Here is a 16,733-nt window from a genome sequence, read left to right as displayed (position 1 = left end):
TTCCCCTCCCTGTTTGGAGGTTGTTTTTGCACTCTGGTTACTTTGTTAGTAAAGTATCGTTTCCAGTAGCTCGGTGTCCTGCGTTTGACTTCGCCTACCGCATTCACGTCGCACTTTGACAATATGTCTTCCCTGTTAAATAAAGGTTAAATAAAAATGTTATTTTAACGGTTAATTACACTGAGACCGGCAGTCTTTTGCATGACAATAACCGGCTGACAAAATCTAATGAACGCCACGGCCCTATCAGAGGCCAATAAAGAGAGAGGAGCAGAGGCAGAGAGATAGATGTCGTGTCCATATACTATTGGTGTGAACATTTAAACAAAATTGGGATCCTTAATGCTAAGAAAAATCCCTAACTGAGAAACAATGTTTTTTTTCCACACAAAAATGAAATCACAAGGCAGTTATCACAAAACAACTTATTTTCCGTCTTATTGCCTAACTAGTAGATAGGCGTAAAGGCCTGCGGAAAATTGTGTAATTTAAATAAAGAGGCGAACTTTAGGCTATTTTGGTGAATTTGCGAGATACCGATTACCAAGACATACAGTGCCTTCGGAAAGTATAAAGACAACTTGACTTTTTCCACATTTTTCACGTTATAGCCTTATTCTAAAATTGATTAAATTGTTGTTGTTTTCTCATTAATCTACACACAATACCCCATAATGACAAAGCAAAAACAGAAATGGAAATATCACATTTATATAAGTATTCAGACCATTTACTCAGTACTTTGTTAAAGCACTTTTGGCAGCGATTACAGCATCAAGTCTTCTTAGAAATGACGCTACAAGCTTGGCACACTTGTAATTAGGGAGTTTCTCCCATTCTTCTCTGCAGATCCTCTCAGGCTCTGTCACGATTGATGGGGAGCGTTGCTGCACAGCTATTTTCAGGTCTCTCCAGAGATGTTCGATCGGGTTCAAGTCTGGGCTCTGGCTGGGCCACTCAAGAACATTCAGACTTGTCCAGAAGCCATTTCTGCGTTGTCTTGGCCATGTGCTTAGGTTCGTTGTCTTGTTGGAAGGTGATCCGTTGCCCCAGTCTGAGGTCCTGAGCGCTCTGGAGCAGTTTTTCATCAAGGGTCTCTCTGTACTTTGCTCCATTCATCTTTGCCTCGATCCTGACAAGTCTCCCAGTCCCTGCCACCGAAACACATCCCCACAGCATGATGCTGCCACCACCATGCTTCACCGTAGGGATTGTGCCAGGTTTCTTCCAGACGTGACGCATGGCATTCAGGCCAAAGAGTTCAATCTTGGTTTCATCAGACCAGAGAATCTTGTTTCTCATGGTCTGAGAGTCTTTCGGTGCCTTTTGGCAAACTCCAAGCGGGCTGTCATGTGCCTTTTACTGAAGAGTGTCTTCCGTCTGGCCACTCTACCATAAAGGCCTGATTGGTGGAGTGCTGCAGAGATTGTTGTCCTTCTGGAAGGTTCTCCCATCTCCACAGAGGAACACTAGAGCTCTGTCAGAGTGACCATCGGGTTCTTGATCACCTCCCTGACCAAGGCCCTTCAATCCCGATTGCTCAGTTTGACTGGGCGGCCAGCTCTAGAAAGAGTCTTGGTGGTTCCAAACATCTTCCATTTCAGAATGATGGAGGCCACTGTGTTCTTGGGGACTTCCGATGCTGCAGAAATGTTTTGGTACCCTTCCCCAGATCTGTGCCTCGACACAATCCTGTCTCGAAGCTCTACGGACAATTCCTTCGACCTCATGACTTGGTTTTTGCTCTGACATGCACTGTCAACTGTAGGACCTTATACATACAGGTGTGAGCCTTTCCAAATCATGTCCAATCAATTGAATTTACCACAGGTGGACTCCAATCATGTTGTCGAAACATCTTAAGGATGATCTATGGAAACAGGATGCACCTGAGCTCAATTTTGAGTCTCATAGCAAAGGGTCTGAATACTTGTGTAAATAAGGTATTTCTGTTTTTTATTTTTAATACATTTGCAAAATTTTCCAAAAACCTGTTTTCGCTTTCTCATTATGGGGTATTGTGTGTAGACTGATGAGGAAAAAATACATGTAATCCATTTTAGAATAAAGCTGTAATGTAACAAAATGTGGAAAAGGTAAGGGGTCTGAATACTTTCTGAATGCACTGTATGTGTACGGTTCTTTCTGCCTGCCACTTCCTCTCTCCCTCACGCTGTATTACCTATACTTTCTCTTCACTAATGATGCGCCAGGGTTGTGGGTTCGTTTCCCACGGGGGGCCAGCATGAAAAAATAATGTATGCACTCACTAACTGTAAGTCGCTCTGGATAAGAGTGTCTGCTAAATGACTAAAATGTTAAATTAATGTGTGTTAAGTCTTCGGTCTGTTGCGTGTAGAATATCCTAGCCTATTCATTGTTGATAGGCCCTGCTTTTCTGAAGTTAAATTTTTTCATTTACATTTTACATTTTAGTCATTTAGCAGACACTCTTATCCAGAGCGACTTACAGTTTAGTGTATACATTTTTTATTTTTTTATTTTTTTTTCATACCCCCTGTGGGAACAAGACATTGCAAGCCAAGAAATTGCAAGATACAGCTTTTGATTGCCAGTAGATATGTGTAGTGCACGGTTCTGACTGTCTGCCTGGTGGCTGACCTGCCTATACCGTGCTCCTCCCCTCTCTCTCCGTCCTTCGCCAGCTCGCTATGAAAGATGCAAGTGTTTGTGTTCTCAGAAGTACAGCAACTAATCAATCTCCTCCGTTCCAAAAATACTGAACCTTAGGAGTCGATTCCAATCTTGATACTAAGAACTGGGAGTCGACACCGGGAGCCGACATGCAAGGAGTCGAGGAATCAATTATTTTGGAATCGACTCTCCACCACTACGTCATTGTTGTTAACAGTTGGAAAAATGGCAGAGAAAGGCAAGCAACAGCAGCAAAGACCTGTATGGCCATATTTTGAGAAGTTAAATGAGATGGAAATGCTAACTTTGTGAGGTGGAATTGAGGTACAGTAATGGTAGTACAGATGCAATGCTTAACCATCTGAAAGGGACTCACTGTGAGACCCAAACCAATGCTGGCATCAACTGCATTGTGAATTCACATGGTAGTTTAAACATTAAGAAAAAATATATATTTGTCACATCCCTGGATTAGATAGTGAAAAAACAAATCTCTTTCATTATTTATTTAAACAATAAATGCTAATTTACCAACATTTCTGAAAATTGATATATAGCATTTTTGGAATGAAGCTCTTCAAGTAGTTTTAAAGTAGGCCCATCAGGCAAAACACACTGCAGCATCAATAGGCTACACAGCCAGCAGGCAGCTATACTCTCATTGGGCTACTTTATCAGCCGGCTATTCCCCTCCATCTAACAGAAGCCCACGACATAACCAACACAGCTTCTCATTTGCTGAAGAGATGGCAAAAGAAACCCACTTATGTCGTCTTCAACAGTTAATTAATGGCCAGTGCCCTACTGGTCGTTCAGTACAGCACCATTTCCATTCAATTGAACGTTCCAGAACGTAACAACTTATTGAACACAGCCCTGATGGCACTCGATAGCTGCTGTATCGTCCAATTGTTAGCAAACACGTGACAGCACATCATGGGCTTGTTCGACATTGCAGCCGACAGTGCAGGCGACTGCCGATTGACTGATCTACAAATAACCTTGCATCATAATTAACTACTCATTATTATTTGTAGATCAAATCAAATTTTATTCGGCACATGTGCCGAAAACAACAGTGTCACAAGTGTAGAGAGGACTAGGCAGGAGGCAGTCGCAGGTTTAGAACTACTGAATTTATTAAAAGCACCATAGCTTAAAGCGGGACGAAACCCACAGTGCAAAAAAAGTACTCAGGAAAAGTAGGCGAGATTCCTCTCAGAAAAACAAGCAACATATACAATGACCGACAAAGACAAATGACAGAGTGAGTATATATACAGTGATAGAGTTGGGATTGGAACCAGGTGTGTGTAATGATGACGAGACAAGTCCGGGGTTGATGAGTGAAGGGCGTTTGCCAGCAGCAGGTTCGGCAGCAGCTAGAAGGCCGGCGACGCCGAACGCCTTAGCTGGACAGGAGGGGGAGCCAAAGCGAAGGCTGGTGTGACAAACAGGTCTAGACCTTACCGTGAAATGCTTACTTACAAGTCCTTAACCAACAATGCAGTTAAAGAAAGAGTTAAGAAAATATGGCTTGGAGCCTTTTGGTCATAGACTGTAGAGTGAACAGTCTATGACTTGGGTGCCTTGAGTCTTTGACAATTTCTTGGGCCTTCCTCGGACACCGCCTAGTATATAGGTCCTGGATGGCAGGAAGCTTGGCCGCAGTGATATACAGGGCCTTAAGCACTACCCTCTGTAGCACTTTAGGGCCAGATGCCAAGCAGTTGCCATACCAGGCGGTGATGTGACCAGTCAGGTTGCTCTCGATGGTGCAGCTGTAGAACCTTTTGAGGATCTGGGGACCCATGCAAAATCTTTTCAGTCTCCTGAGGGGGAAAATGTGTTGTTGTGCCCTCTTCACGACTGTCTTGGTGTGTTTGGACCATGATAGTTTGTTTGTTCTATGGACACCAAGGAACTTGAAATTCTCGACCCGCTCCACTACAGCCCCGTCGATGTTAATGGGGGCCTGTTTGGCCAGCCATTTCCTGTAGTCCACGATCAGCTCCATTGTCTTGCTCACATTGAGGGAGAGGTTGTTGTCCTGGCATCACACTGCCAGGTCTCTGACCTCCTCCCTATAGGCTGTCTCATCGTTGTCTGTGATCAGGCCTACCACTGTTGTGTCGTCAGCAAACTTAATGATGTTGTTGGTGTCATGTTTGGCCACGCAGTTGTGGGTGAACAGGGAGTACAGGAGGGGACTAAGCACACACCCCTGAGGGGCACAAGTGTTGAGGATCAGCGTGGCAGATGTGTTATTGCCTAACCTTACCTCCTGGGGGTGGCCCGTCAGGAAGTACAGGATCCAGTTGCATAGGGAGGTGTTTAGTTCCAAGGTCCTTTGCTTAGTGATGAGCTTTGTGGGCACTATGGTGTTGAACACTGAACTGTAGTCAATTAACAGCATTCTCACATAGGTGTTCCTTTTGTCCAGGTGGGAAAGGGCAGTGTGGAGTGCAATTCAGATTGCGTCATCTGTGGATCTTTTGGGGCGGTATGCGAATTGGAGTGGGTCTAGGGTTTCGGGATGATGATGTTGATGTGTGTTACAGGAGGGGGTCGCAGTTCCGGAGCGACCCACTTGGTGCCATCCTCCGACAACCTTAGGAACCTCCTCACTCACAGTCTGGACTAATCATTATCCTATTGGGGTCACCTGTGTCTACCTGTTCACCTGTGTATTCATGCCCTCACTTCCCTGGGTTCCCTTGCTCAGTTTTCTCTGCTAGTTTCTCGATGCCAAACAGTACTAATCAGTGTCTGATCGCGAGATGTATGTACAGGTACTTGAGAAGTGTTTTCCTTGTTTCATTGTTGTTTTCAGTCAGCCTGTTTTTGGAGATTTATTTGCTCCTCCTTTATTTTATTGTGACATGTCCGTTATTTTGTATCGTGGTTTTGGGACCTCGAGTAAAGATCCTTGTTTCAAAATCTCTGCCTACTGCCTACTGTCTATCCTGCACCGTACCTGGGTCACACCTCACACCAACCCTTACAGATTTGAGCCATGACCAGCCTTTCAAAGCACTTCATGGCTACCGACGTGAGTGCTACGGGGCAGTAATCATTTAGACAGTTTATCTTCACTTCCTTGGGGACAGGGACTATGGTGGTCTGCTTGAAACACGTAGGTATTACAGACTTGGTCAGGGAGAGGTTGAAAATGTCAGTGTAGACACTTGCCAGTTGGTCCGCTTATGCTTTGAGTACACGTCCTGGTAATCCGTCTGGCCCCGCGGCCTTGTGAATGTTGACCTGTTTAAAAGTCTTGCTCACATCGGCTACCGAGAGCGTGATCACACAGTGGTCTGGAACAGCTGGTGCTCTCATGCATGCTTCAGTGTTGCTTCCTCGAAGCGAGCATAAAAGGCATTTAGCTTGTCTGGTAGGCTCGTGTCACTGGGCAGCTCGCGGCTGGGTTTCCCTTTGTAGTCCATAATAGTTGTCAAGCCCTGCCACATCTGAAGAACGTCAGAGCCGGTGTAGTGGGATTCAATCTTAATCCTGTATCAACGCTTTGCCTGTTTGATGGTTCGTCTGAGGGCACAGCGGGATTTCTTATAAGCGTCCGTATTAGTGTCCCGCTCCTTGAAAGCGGCAGCTCTAGCCTTTAGCTCGATGCGGATGTTGCCTGTAATCCATGACTTCTGGTTGGGATATGTACGTACGGTCACTGTCGGGACGACGTCGTTGATGCACTTATTGATGAAGCCGGTGACTGAGGTGGTATACTCCTCAATGCCATTGGATGAATCCCGGAACATATTCCAGTCTGTGCTAGCAAAACAGTCCTGTAGCGTAGCATCCGATTCATCTGACCACTACCGTATTGAGCGAGTCACTGGTACTTCCTGCTTTAGTTTTTGCTGTTAAGCAGGAATCAATAGATAGAATTATGGTCAGATTTGCCAAATGGAGGGCGAGGGAGAGCATTGTATGCGTCTCTGTGTGTGGAGTAAAGGTGGTCTAGAGTTTTTTTTCCTCTGGTTGACATGCTGGTAGAAATGAGGTAAAACTGATTTAAGTTTGTCTGCATTAAAGTCCCCGGCCACTTTGTTTGCTTATGGCCTTATACAGCTCATTGAGTGCGGTCTTAGTGCCAGCATTGGTTTGTGATGGTAAATAGACAGCTACGAATAATATAGATGAGAACACTCTTGGTGGATACTGTGGTCTACAGCTTATCATGAGGTACTCTACCTCAGGCGAGCAAACCTCGAGACTTCTTTAAAATTAACATTGCGCACCAGCTGTTATTGACAAATAGACACACCCCCCCGCCCCTCGTCTTACCAGACATAGCTTCTCCATCCTGCCGATATACGGAAAATCCAGCCAGCTCTATATTATCTGTGTCGTCGTTCAGCCACGACTCTGCGAAACATAATATATTACAGTTTTTAATGTCCAGTTGGTAGGATAGTCTTAATCGTGGATCATCCATCTTATTTCCCAATGATTGCACGTTGGCCAATAGTACGGATGGTAGTGGAGGTTTACTCACTCGCCTACGAATTCTCAGAAGGCAGCCCGACCTTCGCCCCCTTTTTCTCTGTCTTTTCTTCACGCAAATGACAGGGATTTGGGCCTGGTCTCGAGAAAGCAGTATATCGTTCGCGTCAGATCAGATCAGTCAGTCAATTTAACCAATTTACCCAAACGGGGAGGGATTGTGGGTTGGGGAACGCTGTCAGCATGGCCACTGCCTTTTAAATACGTCCCTCATTGCTTCAAGCCACACCTCGCCACACCCACCAAATGAGAGCAAACGTACCTCAAAGTCTGTTCAAGAAAGTACAACAATGTTTTGGAGAAGCGTGTCATTCAGTACAAACCGTTCCTCAATGTAGCAAACGTTCAAGCGAACTGAACGCAGCTCATGTGTTTGTAAACAGATCATGTGACTTGTATCTGCTTTGTGAATGGATGTATCTGCTTTAGGATTGTGATTGGATGATACAGCCTGCAATGCTGTATAGGATACATTGCAGCGGGAATAAAATAAAAATATTAATACAAAAATAGTGTGTAGATTTTGGTGGTCTTTGAAACAGAAAGTGACAGTTAAGAAACATGATTTCTCAACACAGAAGTTAAAATATTTATAAGTGATTGGCACTGAATCAAAATACTAATTGTTTTGAAATCTCGGTAGAAAATAGAACATCCTACGTTGCACAGTAATATCGCTAATATTTGATATCACCATGGGTTAGGAGAATTGGGAATCCAATATAGGTCCTGCCATCCAGGACCTATATACTTCCGAAAACCCTTGTTGCAACCACATTAGCTGACAACGTCACAAAAATGATGTGCACACTTCAAATGGGGTAGAAGTCCATGAGTTGTTGTGATTCTGGATAGCCAGATAGAAACTGCCTTGTGGGGAATCGTAAGTGAGTCGTTTCAGCTAGTTTCATCTTGTTTTTGATACCATGTCTTGTTTTAAAGTGTATTGACTGAATTCATTTTAATGCTAATATGGCAAAAATTCACAAGCTAGCTAACCAACAACTGCAATGATGTATTTGAGAGACAACAAGTGCTCATTGTGCAAATGCATTTATGTTTTCAATAAACATTGGAGACAATATATATATATATATATAGTTTACATGTTGCGCACGCATCGGTTTTGTTGCTAAAAAATCAACCCATCTATGGCATCTCTCCGGGTGCAGACACACCCCCTCAGGGCCGTGGCTCGAGACCAGCTATATTGTGTGAACAAGGGACTGGTTCTCACATTACTACAACATGGTGACTGTAATTGATTCCGTTATGATACATGAAGCTCTACCACTGTAGCCTAGTGCGTCATCATATCCACTCAAAATGCAATCATGTTCATAAGACGCATAGTCTATTCTTATGTTTTGTCTTATGGTTCTCTCCCAGTTTTGCATAGGCGAAATCGGCAGGTGGGATGGGGGGATACAGTATGTCCCCCCCCCCCCCAATATTCAGAACAGATTGATTCGCCCCCCCCCCCCCCAATTATTTATTTACAGTGGGGGAAAAAAGTATTTAGTCAGCCACCAATTGTGCAAGAAACTTTTGTTATTGACCAAATACTTATTTTCCACCATAATTTGCAAATAAATTCATTAAAAATCCTACAATGTGATTTTCTGGATTTTTTTTTCTCATTTTGTCTGTCATAGTTGACGTGTACCTATGATGAAAATTACAGGCCTCTCTCATCTTTTTAAGTGGGAGAACTTGCACAATTGGTGGCTGACTAAATACTTTTTTCCCCCACTGTAATCTCACCCACCAGCCAGCTCTCTCTCGAAACATTTGGTTTCAGAGCGCCTCAGAACAGGATTTGAATGGCAGTCTATGGCAGGAGCAGCCCAGTCCAAGCTCTTCTCTGGCCTGGCACCCCAATGATCGAACCAGCTTCCCCCTGAAGCTTGTACAGCAGAGTCCCTGCTCATCTTCCGAAAACGTCTAAAACCCTACCTCTTCAAACTATATTTTAAATAATCCTCCTCCTCCTCCTCACCATGCACCCCCCCCCCCCCCCCCCCCCACAAAAAAATTAAAAAATAAAATGTAACTCTTCTAGCTCTGACTCTACTGATAGCTATGTTAATGAGGAAAAATGTACTTTCTATGCCTGTGATATGTGGTTGTCCCACCTAGCTGTCTTAAGTCGCTCTGGATAAGAGTGTCTGCTAAATGACTCAAATGTAAATGCATCTAGCACCTCCCCCTCTTTGTGGATTTCAATGCACGATCATCACTAGTAATGGATTCCACTAGTTACCACAGCCACAAAGTCAATATTGGCTAAATCGTATAAATGAATGAGAATAAAAATTTGGTTTTGGTCTTAATTTAAAGTCAGGGTTAGGCATAAGGTTAGCCGTTTCTTTAGGGTTAAGGTTAGGTTTAAAATCACATTTTAAGAAGATACATTTTAGAAATAGGCGGGGTTTATGACTTTGTGGCAACTAGTGATGACCCAAGTAATGGGGTTAAACAAGGAAGTGATTTTGGGAAATCGGAAAGTAGTGGAAATCTAAGAAACAGTTTTCACATATAAACTTTATATGCCCGAACTCAGAATCTATTGCGCTCTCCAAAAATAATATGGTCGATGTGATAGAACATTTATTTTGATTGGCGAGCTTCGCAATGTTCCCATCTAATACAGCTGTAACAGACTTTCTCCCTCTCCCTCCTCGATTTTAAAGGTAGACTCAGCGAAATGATGTTGCCGTGAGCAGCACCAGAGATATTGAGATGAGCGAGATGCAACACTTCGCTCTCACAGTCACACAAAGTATCTGCGCATGTGCACGGGTTCGCTTCACACTGTCTACAGTGTTGTAGCCACGGGACCAAAACAGTGGCGAAGTTGAGCCTTGCGCTTCAACGCTCTAAGTTGCTGCGTAAATTGACCCACCATGCTGTTTACTTTCTGCATCTACGTCATATCGCTGACTATACCTTTAACCACACACCTTTCAAGTCCAACTTTAAGGCACAGTGTTACCAGGCTCTATCTGCCAGCAATTCGAGCCCTGGGACGAGGTTACTAGCTACGTGCATAATCATCCATGTTTCCCACATTTTCATTCTCATTTTATTCACAGTGTGAGTGAGTAGTGAATCTCAGCCTAGTCTGTCTCGACATGCCACCGCCAGGTAAATGAAAGGGTCCAGATATCCACATTTTCTTTGGGCATCATCCAAAATGAAAAGTTAGTAGCACACCCATCTCCCCTCTGAATTTCTGTCCCACTGAGCTGTGCACTCAGTGGAAGACAGTAGTTCAGAGGGGCGATGGAAACTGTCATTCTTTACAGCAGGCCAGGTGTAGAATTTATTTGGTCATGGTCATTTCATTTACAATCTTGAAAGAATCATGTTGTCCTATTTAAATGTGATTGCATATTCGTATCTACTTTTTTACCCAGGTTAAAATCGGTGAGACAGAACTAGGCCCTACATTTACAATTTGCATAGCTTGAATTAATTATCTAGTCCAGGTCAAATGTGATTGTTGATCAAATCAAATTAATGTTATTTGTCACATGCGCCGAATACAACAGGTGTAGACCTTACCGTGAAATGCTTACTTACAAGCCTTTAACGAACAGTGCAGAGTGAGGAAATATTTGCTAAACAACCTAAAGTTTAAAAAAGTAACACAAAAAATAACAATAACGAGGCTATATACAGGGGTTACCGTTACTGAGTCAATGTGCGGGGGTACGGGTTAGTCGAGGTAATTGATGTCATATGTACATGTAGGTAAGGGTAAAGTGAGTATTCATAGATAATAAACAGCGAGTAACAGCAGCGTAAATAAAGGGGGTCAATGCAAATAGTCTGGGTAGCCATTTCATTACCTGTTCAGCAGTCTTATGGCTTGGGGGGTAGAAGCTGTTAAGGAGCCTTTTGGATCTAGACTTGGCGCTCCGGGACTGCTTGCTGTGCGGTAGCAGAGAGAACAGTCTATAACTAGGGAGGCTGGAGTCTTTGACCATTTTTAGGGACTTCCTCTAACACCGCCTGGTATAGAGGTCCTGGATGGCAAGAAGCTTGGCCCCAGTGATGTACTGGGCCATACGCACTACCCTCTGTAGCGCCTTGCGGTCGGATGCCGAGCAGCTGCCATACCAGGCGGTCATGCAATCTGTCAAGAGGCCCTCGATGGTGCAGCTGCATAACTTTTTTCAGTCTCTTGAGGGGGAATAGGCGTTGTCGTGCCCTCTTCACGGCTATCTTGGTGTGTTTGGACCATGATAGTTTGTTGGTGATGTGGACACCAAGGAACTTGAAGATCTCGACCCGCTCCACTACAGCCCTGTCGATGTGAATGGGGGCATGCTCCGCCCTCCTTTTCCTGTAGTCCACGATCAGCTCCTTTGTCTTGATCGCTTTGAGGGAGAGGTTGTTGTCCTGGCATCACACTGCCAGGTCTCTGACCTCCTCCCTTTAGGCTGTCTCATTGTTGTCGTTCATCCACCGTTGTGTCGTTGGCAAACTTAATGATGGTGTTGGAGTCATGCTTGGCCACGCAGTCGTAGGTGAACAGGGAGTACAGGAGGGGACTAAGCACACACACCTGAAGGGCCCCCATGTTGAGGATCAGCGTGGCGGATGTGTTGTTGCCTACCCTTACCATCTGGGGGCGGCCCGTCAGGAAGTCCAGGATCCAGTTGTAATAATAATAATAATAATAATTGGTCATTTAGCAGACGCTCTTATCCAGAGCGACTTACAGGAGCAATTAGGGTTAAGTGCCTTGCTCAAGGGCACATCAACAGATTTTTCACCTAGTCGGCTCTGGGATTAGAACCAGCGACCTTTCGGTTACTGGCACAACGCTCTTACCCACTAGGCTACCTGTGTTTAGTCCCAAGGTCCTTATCTTAGTGATGAGCTTTGAGGGCACTATGGTGTTGAATGCTGAGCTGTAGTCAATTAACAGCATTCTCACTTAGATGTTCCTTTTGTCCATGTGGAATAGAACAGTGTATACAGTGATCCCTCGCCACTTCGCGGTTCACTTATCGCGGATTCGCTATTTCGCGGATTTTCATAATGCATTTTTTTTTTTTTGGTGCATTGTGCTCTGCATTCTGATTCGCTAAAAACTCACTCCCGCTTCTTGTATCAAAACATGCTACGAATTGTGCTATCATTTTGTCGTCTCGTGCAGTTATGTGTACGTACATAAAACAGCTTGGCAAATTTACATTAAGTTGGCCAAATTATCTTGTAATTTCGAACATCTCCTAAACCCATAATGTCGACGAAACGGCCTGGACCGACAAAAGCACCTGCGGATGGGCCCAAACGGCGGAAGATGCTACCTATCTCAGATAAAGTTAAACTTCTGGACATGCTAAGGGAAGGTAAAAGCTATGCAGCCGTTGCTCGCCATTACGGAATCAATGAATCTTCCGTTCGTTACATAAAGAAGGAGGAAAAAAACATAAGGACGACAGCAGCAGTCAATTTTAATACGAATGCAAAAAGGGTTGTAACTGTCCGCAACAAGACCATGGTACGGATGGAGACGGCATTAGCTCTGTGGACTAATGACTGCAGGAAAAAAAACATAACCCTGGATACAAACGTTATCTGCACAAAAGCGAGAATGCTGTATGAAAACTTTGCTGTCAGTGACGGGGAAGAGGGAGAGGATGCCGGGCCCTCAGCAAGTGCTGCTGAAGGCCTGCTGGAAAAAACTATGGCCAGAGGCAGTGCAAAACGCAACCGGAGGCTCGCTTGACGAGGTCCACCACTCTGCCGTAGAAACAGCTGTGAATCTGGCTAAACAGATTGGAGGAGACGGCTTTAATGACATGAGTCCGGATGACATAAACGCCCTGATTGATGGAGACGCACAGCCGCTGACCGATGCAGAGCTGGCAGAAATGACAAAGCCACAAAGCGACGATGAAAGAGAAGAGGGAGAAGAGGACACGAGAGATGAGGAGGAAGGACTAACGCTTGGTCGCTTAGCAACCATGGTGCGAATGGCCACTGAACTTAAGCGAGTAGCTGAGGAATGGGACCCTTTGATGAGCCGTTCATTACAGTTCTCCAACGTAATCGATGGTGGCATGTCGGTGTACAAGGATCTTTTTGCAAAGAAGAAAAAAGAGCGACAACAGCTGCCTATCACTATGTTCTTCTCCCGAACAAACACACCTGCACCACGGGCTTCAGAAGAAGAGAACACTGCAGAGCGCAGTCAGGATGCAGCGGCCCAGTCTGAAGAGCAGTGAAACGGCCTACACGTGAGTCACTGTATTTGTATACATGTAATAGTTGCTAATTGTAAAAAAAAAAAGTTTTCTATTTCGCGGATTTCACTTATCGCGGGTCATTTTCGGAACGTAACCCCCGCGATAAACGAGGGATTACTGTAGTGCAATAGAGATTGCGTCATCTGTTGATCTGTTGGGGCATAGAGCAACTCACTGTAAATGTGTCCTTTAAAGTAAACTTCATAGGTTATCCAGTAACACAGGACAATGTTCACTGTCTCTGTCTGGCTCAATGTCTGCTGTGATAGGGTCCGAGAGAAGCAAGTGACGGTGAGGAAAGTGATGTCAGTGCAGGCAGGGGCAGCATCAGTGTTGATCTACAGGTGAGTGAAATTATCTAAAAGTGAAAATAAACAGTAGTCCCACAAAACTGTGGTCCCTGTCAAGGTGTATATTTTACTGATATTGAAGGTGGCAACAAATAATGTCTGCCTCCATCAATGTCCAGTCTAGTCTCCATCTGCCTCCTAGAAAAGGTCAAGTCCAGCCTCTGTCAGCCACCTTCAGATCACATCAACCCTCAAGCTTCAGTACTAGTAGGTTAAATATTACTCCTGGACTTATTTACAGTTTCAAAGGAGACGCTCCCCTGACACACACACACACACACACACACTCACACACACACTAATGTTCTAATTTCATATTTTGGCAGTGGATTAACTATGTGCACGTTGTTAAAGTACAAAAGGGATGTATTTACAATGGTCTCTCTCTCTCTCCTTAGTTCAACTCAGACCACACTGAACCCTAAGTGAAATATCTTGAAGCCACTTTTTCACTATTGTCTTAAATGACAGCTGTTTGTTAGACTGAATATCAGGACTTTAGCTCAGCTCCTCAAGTGTATGTCTTCCACCTGTAATCTATGAAAACGATCAATGTATGATCAGTTTAGTAGATTATATCCTATGTAAATATTCATGTGCATCATTATAATCAGTCCTCATCTTTTCTTTCTTAATATTTGCCTTGAAACACTTTCATTGATGGTGACTTATCCTTCCACTTATAGTGTTTTCAAAATACCCTTCATGAGACCATAAAGTCATGTCAAATTGTAGAATTGCACAAACTATTTTATATATAAATATTGATGTGCATCAATATAATAAAACTCAGTCTTCATCTGTGTCTTCTTAATATAAATAAATATGCATCTACATCATTATAATACAACTCAGTCTTCATATTTTGTCTTCTTAATATTTGCCTAAAAATACCTTCATTAAAAGGGACGGCAGGTAGCTTAGTGGTTAAGAGCGTTGTGCCAGTAACCGAAAGTTCGCTGGTTCTAATCCCCGAGCAAATCTGTCGATGTGCCCTTGAGCAAGGCACTTAACCCTAATTACTTCTGTAAGTCACTCTGGATAAGAGCATCTGCTAAATGACTGAAATGTAAATGTATGGTGATGACATATCCTTCCACATACTGTGTTTTCAAAACATCCCTCCATATACCACTCAAAATACCCCTCCCCAATATCTACACCATGATTTCGCCCTTGCAGTTTTGAGTGACATAGTTTACAATAAGCCCACCTATTGATGAGCAGACAGACATAAAATAGGCTACAACCAGACAGACAGACAGGTCCCGTGGTGGCAGCGCACTCACACTCATCAATGTTTACGCTTTTACGCCTTTGGCCCCATTTCTGGCATACATCACCTTGTTTGACACACTTGAAGCGGACCGGGTCTTTGCAGTGTTTGATGACAGCCAGAACATCCCGGGTGGTGAGCCCAGCCACCGGCGTGTTGTTGACCTCCAGCAGCAACTCACTCTGGGCCAGTTTGCCGCTCTGGACAGCCGCTTTGCCTTGTTTCACCTCCCCGAAGTAGGGGAACTGCCCAATCTCCGCGCCCCCCTTCAGCTCGAAGCCAAATTCCCCTTCTTTGCTCCTGGTGACGACCGCTTCGTGGACTTTGTTGGTCCAGTGATTTTTCTTCTTCAGGCTATTGGACATCATTGAGCTAGTATTACCAAGCCGGGGTGCCTATCCGATAGTCTATCTTCTCATCCCCGCATGTGTGTGTCATGCAGGTCTCGCCTACAACCAGCTCAGAGCGTCGACAAGCTCAGAGCGGCGACGGTAGCTCCATCACCGACACGTGCCAGGCATAGTATCCGTCTAGCATGCAGCGTATTCGGGTAGAGGTCTGCGGTACAGTTGGGTGGAGAACTAGGCTGTCACACACACACACACAGGCAAGACATAGGAGATAGGCTACTAGTGGGTGACCCGGATGTGAAGTCTGGAGGAGGGGAGATTAATGGTTCCAATTCAGGTTCGTAGAGGAAGGATGGAAAGGAAAAATGAAAGGAGGCGCAAATGTATGTTCTTTAGTCTGCACACCCGATTGCTCAGAGCGGGTAGACCAGCTGAGACTGATGACACACAGATTTAAAGCGACAAGCATCACTTATAAATGGCATCAAATTGTTTATTTTGTTTGCCCCCCACTGCAAGCTTTTTCCATGTATTATTATGCCATTGCAGTAGGCTAAGAGCAAAACAAGCATTGGATGTCCGCTGTCTGACTTGCCTCCAATAGGCAGAATACACACACACACACAGGTGCAGAGTCTTAAATGGTCTGTGTTCAGTCAAGTAGAAACTAGTGTATCTCTGATGTTGACATACACTAATACTAGTACTGCTGCCGCTATACTACTACTACTAATACTACTGCTGCTGCTACAACAACAACTACTACCACTACTACTACTGCTGCTATACTACTACTAGCCTACTACTACTACTACGACGATAGTAATAAATCCACTGGGCACAGACGTCAATTCAACGTCTATTCCAAGTTGGTTCAACGTCATTTCATTGAAATGATGTGGAAACAACGTGGAAATAGTGTGTGCCCAGTGGAAAGGCTCTCTTATAATACTTATAGTAATGGTACTTGTAATAGGCTATGTTATGATTTTTATAACAGCACTGTTACTGTAATAGTATTTTCAAGGAAGTGTTTCTGTCTGACAGTCAATGCGTAGGATATGGGCGTACACAAACACACATTACTCAACAATGAATTTAATATGATTAAAGACAGTGCAGCTACACATTACGGCATCTTTCCAGTTCAGTTTTGGTCACAATGTCACCTAAATTGTTCATGATGTAGCCCACTATCACTTATAAATCAATCATCAAAACACTGTCATTATGTCAAAATCAGATCTCAGTAGTCCAGCCTTTCTTAAAGTATGGGTCGCGACCCAAAGTGTGTGGTGGACATAATAATGGTGGG

The 16,733-nt window shown here is 44.2% G+C and overlaps 1 protein-coding gene across 1 annotated transcript in view; it reads right to left on the bottom strand.

The window, feature by feature from the left end:
* LOC311134708 (membrane-associated guanylate kinase, WW and PDZ domain-containing protein 2-like) overlaps window positions 1–15,433 on the bottom strand; it is a gene marked incomplete at its 5' end in the record, with an annotated part of 519,195 nt that extends 503,762 nt beyond the window's left edge. The window contains one exon of the mRNA XM_084168477.1: window positions 15,136–15,433. Within this exon, the coding sequence (XP_084024603.1) occupies window positions 15,136–15,433 (298 nt within the window). The remainder of the gene's footprint in view (window positions 1–15,135) is intronic.
* Between the last annotated feature and the right edge of the window lie 1,300 nt (window positions 15,434–16,733).

This window comes from Coregonus lavaretus (genome assembly GCF_964263955.1).
Source record: "Coregonus lavaretus genome assembly, chromosome: 9".
NCBI lineage: Eukaryota > Metazoa > Chordata > Actinopteri > Salmoniformes > Salmonidae > Coregonus > Coregonus lavaretus.
Note: the sequence above shows the minus strand (reverse complement) of the source record. Positions and strands in the feature narration are given on the sequence as shown.